Source organism: Mchenga conophoros, linkage group LG18, assembly GCF_057382185.1.
Source record: "Mchenga conophoros isolate Kocher_MC1m ecotype Shallow Benthic linkage group LG18, M_conophoros_male_GT1.1, whole genome shotgun sequence".
Classification (NCBI taxonomy): Eukaryota; Metazoa; Chordata; class Actinopteri; order Cichliformes; family Cichlidae; genus Mchenga; species Mchenga conophoros.
Window position 1 is genome coordinate 25,862,955 of NC_140543.1, and position 10,599 is coordinate 25,873,553.

The 10,599-nt window shown below is 41.7% G+C and overlaps 1 protein-coding gene across 1 annotated transcript; it reads left to right on the top strand.

Moving 5' to 3' along the window:
* Window positions 1-1,913: 1,913 nt before the first annotated feature.
* On the top strand, window positions 1,914-8,081 carry LOC146553939 (neuromedin-U receptor 1-like). The gene is made up of 4 exons (XM_085253985.1): window positions 1,914-2,043; window positions 3,477-4,212; window positions 6,297-6,530; window positions 6,765-8,081. Exons 2-4 carry the CDS (start codon window positions 3,516-3,518, stop codon window positions 7,088-7,090), a joined length of 1,257 nt encoding a protein of 418 aa, XP_085110111.1. The 5' UTR covers window positions 1,914-2,043; window positions 3,477-3,515; the 3' UTR covers window positions 7,091-8,081.
* Window positions 8,082-10,599: the final 2,518 nt, after the last annotated feature.

Consider the following 10,599-nt stretch of genomic DNA (forward strand, 5'->3'; position numbering starts at 1 on the left):
GTCTGACTGCTCATCCGTTTGTTACCTGTTGAAATTCAGGTTCTGGCTGTTTGGTTGGGGTCTGCATTCAATCAGCTTTATCATCACTCTGGGTTCTTTGCCTGCTTAGCATTAGCATGCTGTCTGTGCAGATGCTTGCAAAGAGCAAGACGTTGTTGTAGTTGTAGGCGTTTCTGTCATTTCTTTCCTATCTCCTGCTTACTTGGCTGATTGTTATTCAAGCAAATTTCTTCAGTCAGCTGTTGCCATTTTTTTTTTATTAGTAGCTGTGATTTGAAAGCAGTAATGTTTCACAGGACTGGACAGGAGACTGACTGGAGGGTAGCAAGTTTTAATCTGGTCCTACGTGTCTTTCTAAAGAGATAGGTTGACTTCTTCACTTTCTATAAAAATCCTTGTTTGTCACTGCATGGTAAATAGTTACACCCAATATTGTTAGTGACACTAGTAGGTTATTTCAAGCTAAATGCTAACAGCTGCATAGCGCTAAAGTGCTAATATTAAGCAAGTGTGTCTTTGATTCACCCTGGCATGTGGTTAATATGTTGGATCAACACCACCACAAACAAGAGTAACCCACAGATGGGTTGTTTGTGACACTGACCCCTGGTGACAGCAAACAGTTACAACGTGTCTGTTTTAGAAGCACAGCAGAAGCATTTCGGAGTCCTAATGGGCTGAACATTGGCAATGCGTTGGTAGACCGTGGGGTGCTGCAGACTGCTCATCTTCCTGCAGAGAGCGCCTGTTGCCAGATGGAGGCAGTGCCAAAGGTATGAGGTACAACTGGAAGGTGGGCCACTCTTGCTTGTGTTTTAGGTGGTCCACCACCCAGAGTGAAATGATAAACTACAAAAAGTTGAAACAATAAAACGTGTCCAGTGCAGCCCCTGTTTCTCGTGTTCCTGGTGAACTCCACTGTTGCTCCATTCCTTGTTCCGGCCCACTCATCAATCAATCATCATTTGACCAATGCACAGTCAAACTATGTGGGTTTTTGGACGAACACATTTGCATAGACAAATAACTATGCAAATGGACACAACTGTGGGAACATCTTACAGCTAAAATATAGCAAAAACCAACATTCTGGATCAGTTTAAATCTTAATACACTGATGGGAAAAAAGATTAGAGATTAGCAAAGTAGTTATGATTCATCGTGTGAGGGACATGAACATCAACGGCAAAGCAGTCATGCCAACACGCACGTCACAATTATCGATCACCGAGGTACATCCAAGACATTCACATTTGCCTTCTGCAGACTGTAGGTTCTTTAACATTTTTTTGGGTTTTTTTTTTCAAAATTGCAAAAAGTATTTAAGAAAAAGCTGTTGCACAAATCAAAACAAAAGCTTTTTCGTCTTTTCTGATGGAAAAACCCAAAATTTCATATTTTTACAGCCTTTTTTTCTTGTTTCCAGATGTGCACCTCGCCAGTTGCTGCCGATTCTACTAATGAAAAAGAGTGTTTGTTTTATCTTTGATTTGAAATGAGTGGAAACGGGAGCACACCCACACACACACATACACCACACATACCTGTACTCAGCTCGCAGGCTTTAGGGTCAAAGCAATCTCACCTTTAATTTTCTCACCGGTGCAATATCTGTGAAAGCAATATAATGCAGGATCACAAGGCAGGTAGTGTCTGTGCAGGCTAGGTTCATGAAAGTGTGTATCACGGTGTCGAGAGTAAGATGAGAAGAAAAGATGAAAACAAGTTGAATTGGAGGAGAAAGATAAAGCATGTAGTGATGGATGGACGCGAGAAGATACTCCAGGGATAAAGAGAGATGGCGAGAGAGAGAGAGAGACAGAGAGAGACAGAGAGAGAGAGAGCGAGAGGCGGGCTGAACACCAGCCATCAAATACGGGAAGCCGAGCCAGTTGTTACGCACTAAGGCACCAAGGCGGTCAAGATAAAGTGTCAGAAAAAAGTCCAGGATGCAGAGAAACATGACAATCACCCATCTTCCCTCATTTCTTCAGCTCTTGCGAATCCTGTAGATAAGAAGAGTATAAAGACCACAAACTGCAGGTGAGTGTTTGTCCTTTTTGTTTGTACCTCATTTGAAGTTATCTTAACAACTCCGCTGCCTGTTACAACGATATAGAAATCCCCGTGGGGGAATCCAAACACAGCCTAAACACATCTAAACAGCCTCCCTGGCGTCTGTATTCTGCTGAACATAAATTTCTAACAGGGCAATATTGTGACAGTGCTGTTAATCGTAAAATCAATTTTTGTCGAGAGGACCAGAGAGGATATTAAACATATTAAAGATAATTAGAAAGCATGTGCTGAACATTCTTATCATATCAGGGATTCAGTGAACTGATTGGGCTGCTGCTAGTTGCTATAGATGAAAGCCAACAACTGTCTTTTCTTTATGTAGAGATACAAAACACATAGGATGCAAACATCCAATCAAAGTTATATTAATATTAAAAAGTCACTGAGCTTACTTCTTTCTTTTGTACTTGAACCTAAGCTTCTTCTTCTTTTTTAAATCAGAGGCTTGAAATTTTATCATGTCAAGGTTGGACATTACAGTAGCCAAGGACAAGGTATGCCTACATTTATTCTCCAGCAACAGCTGCCTGGGCTGAAGCCAACCTGTAATGCCATGAGACTACTTTGGGGGGGATTGTTTTTAAATTAGATGTCTTAATTATACTGAAGTCTAAAATTACATGTGATTATGCGTGAGTGAGCGACAGGCAGCTATCATCTAGCTGTCTGCTTGGTGTCACCTCAGTTAATTGAAGTCGCTGACAGATAAAAGGATTCACAGTGCAGTTGTGCTGTCGAAGAGATAGTTAAAGAAAGTCTGCACTCCAACTTCAGTGAGGGAATTTCTGCTATTATTCTATTTACATCTGTTACTAATGTGCCACACTATGAACGCAGCTAATATTAGCTGATGACATGTAGTTCTTGGCCAAAACTGCAGCGCACTGACTGATACATGATATCATGGGGGCTACGTCTTATATATAAAGCTAATTGCCAAGCTTCAAACAGCAGGATCCTATAGTTCTCAAGATACAAAGGAGCAGCATCTTCAGTCTCATTTCCCTGCCTCATAGATGAATGTATTATTTCACTTCAACAACCGTTAATTATGAACTGTTTGCATTTTTAATTCAGATTTTTTTAAAATCACAACACTAGTTGATCCCATCAGATGTTAAATATCAAACTTCCTACTTTCTACTTTTACAGATTCCTGACTGGCTCCATAGTGTAGCGGATACTGCGCTCACCTAACATATAAAAGATCCTTTCCTTTGTGTCAGGAAGGGCATCTGGTGTAACAATATGTCAAATCAAATATGCAGATCCATCTGCTTTGTCGAACCACGTTGTGAATAAGGCTGCAGCTTAAAGAGCCTTCACCCTTTTCTGACGCATGAGTGTTTAAGGAATCCTTTAAAATTCACACTGTCTCCTTTTTCTTTTTCCATCAGGTTTATATTAGTTGAGGAACCTGCTGTCCAGTCACCACGATGCCGATACCTAACTGCACCTTCAACTCTCTTGCAGCCATTTTAACTGGTGACAGAGAACTCAGTGACTTAGGATGCCCCGATTCTGCTGTGGTGTGTGGAATGAATATCTCCTGGGTGTTGACGAACGCCACTCAAGAAGATCTGGAAGAAAAGCTTTGCTTGACTGAGGACAAGTACCTATCCAAAAATCTGGGGGAATCAAAATCCCCCATGTTTCTCCCTGTCTGTGTCACTTACCTCACCATCTTCATCGTGGGTGTCCTGGGCAATTCCCTGACCTGTGCAGTCATTTTACGCTACAGGGTGATGCAAACGCCAACCAATTACTACTTGCTGAGCCTGGCTGCGTCCGACCTGCTGGTGCTGCTTCTGGGGATGCCGTTAGAGATCTACGAGATGTGGCAGAACTACCCCTTCCTGCTCGGAGAAGGGGGATGCTATTTTAAAACCTTCCTATTTGAAACTGTCTGCTTTGCTTCCATCCTCAATGTCACTGCACTCAGCGTGGAGCGCTACGTGGCGGTGGTGCACCCCCTCAAAGTCAAGCATTTGACCACACGTGCTCACGTTAAGAGGGTCATCCTCATGTTGTGGGGGCTGTCCATGCTGTGCGCTTTGCCAAACACCAGTCTGCATGGGATCGAAGTGCTGCCGCCACAGTTTGGTCGACAGTTTCCCCGATCTGCTATCTGCCGTATGTACAGAATTTATATTTTAGTTTTACTTTATACGGTCTGCAGATATGCTAGAAGCTCTCTGGTAATGTAAGCGTGTTCACCTGCTGATTTAAAGCAGGTATAAGGGTTACTCTTTACCACTCAGTACAGTAAGATGTCAAAAACCAATGGTTTTCATTCATAAACCAAAGTGTTGGGCTTGGTGATGGTGCTCGATAGAAAAAGCGAACCTTCCTGAGCTGCACATAGATAACTGGATGCCATCTGTAACAGTGATTAATCATTTAATCACTGTTGAAACACTTTACTCAAGTCCTGAGCAATATCAGTAAATCTTGTCTGGGATCACTACTGTAAAGTTCGTCCCAGTACACTGAATACAGTACGTGATACTACACTTTGGTAGCAGCAGTATTAACCTGGCTTGCCAGATTATGAGACCACAAATCCCTAGGGGGTTGTGTCAGGAAGGGTATCTGGCATATAACTGCTAAATCAAATATGGAGAACAACCTGCTGTTATGACCCTTTATGACTAAGAGAGCAGCTGAAAGTAGCTTTAATATTGCAAGAGGCAATCTACGTTATAGCTCTTGCAATATTTCAGTCTGGAACAAAGTAGTGGTTTTTCTAACAGACTGTTACCAGACATTTTCATGGTTATAGTTTGGGTAAAAAAACAAAACAAAACCCAGAAACCTGACTGCGTATTGGAAATAATTTACCTGAATTTAAGGAGCAGGACCACACCTCCATACATCTGACCTCCTGAGCACTACAAGCTATTCATTCTTGTTTTCATGTCCCATCCTCCCTCCCTTTTTCAATTAATTCACTTCTCATTAAAACATGGGGATCTGCCTGACCCAGGAGCCGCCGTCAGTCCCCTCTGAGGCCTTTCCCAAACCGCACCTTCAATTTATGCTCAGACCATCTGCTATTATCTTCTAGAAACACTGTCAAACCTAAAGGAGGATGTGGTCCCAGCTAGCAAATTAACAGTTAAAAGTAATGGTATACTTGGAATTGTGATCTATAATCATTTTCAAGCATGAGCTCTGGATAATATTCGGGGAATCAAGCTGAAGCATTGTATGAAGTTGCCGTTTTGAATATACAACAGACAGATAGAAGAGAATTTGCTTTAGACGTCTTCTTTCTACTTGAAATAATTTGGCCTAGAGCAAAACGAAGGTAGGACAGGTTCAGACATGTCCACGAGCAACCATTACTTTATGCTAATAGCATTTTACAGACTGCTAATCATATGACATGAACTTGTTGGCCATTTTGGATGTGATAGCCATAGTGACAATGGAGAAAATGATATAGGACCCAGTCACACGGGCTTAGAGACCAGGTTGTGACTGTGCCAACCACCGGTAGTGAAAGAAAATTGAGTACTCCCCCACTAGTTGCTGGAGGTTGCTAGGAAAATGCCTGCTAAAGCCCAGTCTCCATCACTAGGGGAAAATACATCTTCTTCGAACAGTTCACAAAACCCTCCTCACGATTGCTTCGGTCGCTGTCTTATTGCTGTGATCACCCAAAGTTTGCATGGAAGTGATGCACTGGCCAGCTACTCTCTGAGGTGTAGGTAATCTGCAAAAACGGTGGCACAAACTGAAAATGAAGACCATTTGCCTTCAAAGTAAAAATGATGCATTTTGAAGCATGTTGACTGCAGTGCTGAGGCTCAACCTTTAATCTAAAGGTGAACCTACTCCATTTTCATGTTTGTGTCTCAGTTTTTCAAGTTTTACTCCAGCTTGAGTAGTGGTTAACAAGCGTCTGCAAAGAAACATGAAAAACTACAGGCAGCAGTTAGAATCTGCTAGAAATCAAAGCAATCTCTCAGAGGTCTTTGATGCAGCACCGTCTTTGTCTGGATTTCACCCAGCCAGAGCAAGCAACCTCCAGGAAACACTTCCAACTAGTCGGGAAACAAATATTTTTCTCTAGCAACAAGTACTGTGTACGTGATGTCACATGAGAAACCTTGAAGACAGCTGCCAGGTTAAAGTCTGCGTTAGACATTTTTATTTGCACTGCTCAGATTTATTCTGTTTCTCTTGCTATCCTATCTTATATATATCCTCAGATCTGGTCAAACCCATCTGGATGTACAACTTAATCATCCTGATCTCCACGCTGGTCTTCTTCCTGCTCCCCATGCTGATCATTAGCGTTCTCTACCTGCTCATTGGCTTGAGGCTGCGCAGGGAGAGGGTGCTGACCACGGTGGATACTAACTGTGGCTTCGGTTCTGAAAGTATCTCCAGCTCCCACAATCAGAGGCTGAGCAAACGAAATGTGCAAGTAACCAAAATGCTATGTAGGTGTTATTTTACTATATTTTTATTCTAAATTAAATTGGCAACAACCCTAACCCTACAAAAATCAAGACCCCATAGTCAACATTTCTGAAATGTTTGTGTTTAAATTCATTATTTTAAGATTATTTACAATATTTTGTTTAACTAGTCATCTGCCATTAAAGACTTTACTGGTGTCCCAAAACAAAATTTATGTGCCCCATGAATCACATCCATTGTTCCATCTGCTCTAGGTGTGCTGGTGGTTGTCTTTGGCCTGTGTTGGGCTCCCTTCCACATCGATCGCTTGATGTGGAGCTACATCAACATATCATACGAGCAGCACCGCAGGATCTTCGAGCATGTCCACGTCATCTCTGGAGTTCTCTTCTACCTGAGCTCCGCCGTCAACCCCATCCTCTACAACCTCATGTCCACCAGGTTCAGAGAAATGTTTAGCCACATTACCTGCTACTCTAACAGCTGGAGAGAACACTCGAGGAGCTTCCAGATGACTCAACGCAGCACCCTGCGTGAAAAAACATCCCAAAGTAACAAAATGACTTCTGGAGCCTTTTGAGCCTTTAGGAGACAAAGGAAGTAAAGGAAAAACTGAATAAACAAGAGTTCTGCACCAAGCACCACTAACATTATGGAAAACGATGTTCCTGCATTCATATAGATCTCGAACACAACCAGAATCTGTGTCTTAGCAGCTGATATGACTCACAATGAACACAATTCACAGGCTATTGCCCAAAAAACTACAAATATTACACTAAAATCTGACAAATACTGTAGGTATTGTGAACTGTGGATGGACAGAAATAGACAGTCCTTCAGCCGGATGAGCTAAAAGGTGGTTCCTGAGGCGCCTCACCTTAAGAGAAAACAAGCATATTTCCCTCCTGCATGCTTTTACTCTATAATCATTTTTATCAACAAGTCCCAGAGTGTAAAAAGAACAATGACTGAAATTACATTCAGAGTGAAGACCAACAAGACCGCACACTGAGGTTACTGCACTGCCACATAGATGATGCAGCAGCATTTTTATGCATTGGCATCCCATCAAATGCATCAAAAGTAAACGTTTTCTATTGGAAATGGATGTGAATGTATTTATTACATACATACTGTGTAATGCAATGAATAATATTTCCAGGCTTGCCTACATGCTGCTCTACAGCCCATTAACACACTCCTAGCAGCAGTAACACTGAATACATTTGTCTGTGAATGAAAGCCAACGAAGTGTACATGAAACGGTTTGATATTTATAACCACTACGGACGCTAATCATGACACAAGTATTTACATTATATTCTGAAAATACTAAAGAATCATTGATATTATGTAGCAGTTGCCACAGAGGTTCCACATATATTGATACGTATATTATGGACTTGTATACAATGTACATGACTAGTAACTCTACATATTGCTTAAGTTTTCACTGCAGCATAATTTGACATATGGTTATTGCTCAGTCCCATTCATTTTCTGCTTTGCTGGTAAGCGGTGCTATTGTTTACCTATTGCTTTAATTACTTTTTGATGCACAATGTGTACATATGACATGTTTACAATATCTTTTTATGGTGTGCACCATTAAAACAGACCTGATTTTGAATATCAGTGCTGCTTGTAAGATGTGTCAGCAGGCCCACTCAGAAAGAAAAGATCACACCGAGTCTTGTCTTCTTTGGATTCCTATAGTGCAACCGGCCCCGGGAGGCAAAGGTCTTCTGTGTATACATCGCAGTAAAAGTGTCGGGGTGAACAATAACGAGGCGTGCCGAAAGCCACGAGAACCTTCCGACAGGATGTCTCATCTCAACTTTAGGTGACGCACAGCGCGGAGGAAAAAACTCATTTGTATACATGGAGAAGATGATGATGAGGGGTAGAAGCTAGGAGGAAAGATGATGTCACCGGGTCAATAATATGGAACAAAGAATTAATGAATGATTAGATGAAGCAGGATGTGAAAGCAGACAAAGATGAGCCATCTGTTCAATACTGACAAATCGCTTTGGAATGAAACAGCGTTATCAGTGTGCCACACCAGCACAGATGAAGGGCCCTCTACCCACAGCTTCCATCAACATAACAAAATGCAGCGTTTACGCACTGGCTATGCAAATTGGCCCATTAAAAAAAGGGTACATCACAGCGTCGCCCAAATAATTACAGACACTCAAGACCGGGGTAATGATTGACTCCTGTGGGACTTTAATGTGACACTTCGAGGCAGGCAACATCATTTACCTTTGAAAGATTTTTTTTAAATTAAGACATTAAAGGACAGATCACAGAAATTAGAAATTCAATGTGTTTCATTTTCACTCACAGAAATATGGAATCATCCTCACGATGAAAGTCACGAGGCCCAAGAATTGGAAACAATAGAAAGTTCATGCGATGCTCAGTGGGAGTTCTGGGAAGGAAGACTGGTGAGGGACACTAATCATCCGATCAAACTCAACAGACACGGAACTTTGAAAAGGTAATTTATATGCATCATCCTGACACGACAAGAGCTCCCAAAATAACAAACGGTAGTGAGTTACGAGTTTGAGCTTAGAAATCTAATTGGCTCTGCAACAACGGTAAACTTAAAGGCCACTTCTATTACAGTAGAAGATGAGGAGAGATGGAAACTTAAAGGCTACAGTGCCACTCAGTCCTCTTTTAATAGCAAAGTGATAATTGGAAATGTACTAGGACAGGAGATAATGTCAAGGCGCAGAGCAGTATCAGAGACAAGAAGGATATGGAAGTGGAGATATGATTTCCTGCCAAGAGGATGATGTGAAGTGCTTCATAATGAGATGAGGTTAAGTATATTGTGAGAATGGGGACTGACACAGATGGGCTGTCTCAAACTCAAAGGTCTCTCTTACATTAATAACAGTTGAGAAAAACGTTACTCCAAGTGTCATTGACCTGATGTGTTGAGGAGAGGCCAGAGCACAATGAAGCGACACCTTAGTACGCCAGCGCCGGGGTCAGCTCAAGGAGGATTTGCATTTACTAAGCAGTAGAATGAAGCAAGATAGCTGTCAGGTTTAAGGTACTTAATCCAGTTGCAAAGACTTTCCAGCAGGCTTCTATCAGTCGAACAACCGTGACTGACTGAGCCATTTGCAAACACTCCATCTGTCCAAATGACCAACACTATTCGCCCATCACTGTGTATTAATACTTGTAATCATGCTAGGATCTCTTTGGATAGCAATGCAGTTTTTTAAGGCTGAGAGCAGCTGTAACACTAGAGCAGCACTAGCACAAAAAATGTGTGTGGTTAAATGTTTTGAAAATGTTTCCTTATAATTCTGTGATAGTCAGCAGCATATTTATATATCAAATATCAGCAGTGATAATCCTGCCAGAAGTTTAGACAAGGTCAGTCATTCAGGAGATAATTAGATACCAATGAAATTGTTTAGATCAATCAAGCCATTTACTCTAGGAGAATAACTCCCATCTCTGCAGCTGTTAACGTGACTCACAGCCCTACTCGCTGTCATATAACCACACTATCACTAGCCACTTCATTAGGTACACTTTGCTAGTATCTGATTGGACCCCCTTTTACCTTCCGAACTTCCATAATTGTTTGCGCCATGGATTCAGCAAGACACGGGAAACATTCCTCTGAGATTCTGCTTCATGTCGACATGACAGCATCACACATTTGCTGCAGATTTGTCAGCTGCGTATCCATAATGGAAACCTGTTTCATCATATCCCCGAGTAAAACTGCTGACGCCAACGACTGTGCCTCTTTTAAATCACCATTTTTTTCCCAATCTGATGCTCAGCAGGTCATCTTAACCATGTCTACATACTTAAACGTGTTGAGTTACTGCCATGCGATTGGCTGATTGGATGTTTGCACTACAAGCAAGCAGCAGAATAGGCATGCCTTATAAAGTTTAGCAGTGAGAGTATATCCTTTATGACTGTAACCTGTAAAAGTCTACTTCTCTGAGCTCATTTTAATTAAATGAGGAAAAACAGGTGAAGTATCTCTCTCCCCTGAAATGAACTGAGCACAACAAAAGAGGCCATCGCAAGGACGAG

Bases quoted from the DNA above. Each gene is read 5' to 3' on its own strand.
- LOC146553939 (XM_085253985.1), top strand. From the start codon at position 3,516: ATGCCGATACCTAACTGCACCTTCAACTCTCTTGCAGCCATTTTAACT. The intron at 4,213-6,296 runs GTATGTACAGAA...ATATATCCTCAG, and splicing joins TCCCCGATCTGCTATCTGCC to ATCTGGTCAAACCCATCTGG. The intron at 6,531-6,764 runs GTAGGTGTTATT...CATCTGCTCTAG, and splicing joins GCAAGTAACCAAAATGCTAT to GTGTGCTGGTGGTTGTCTTT.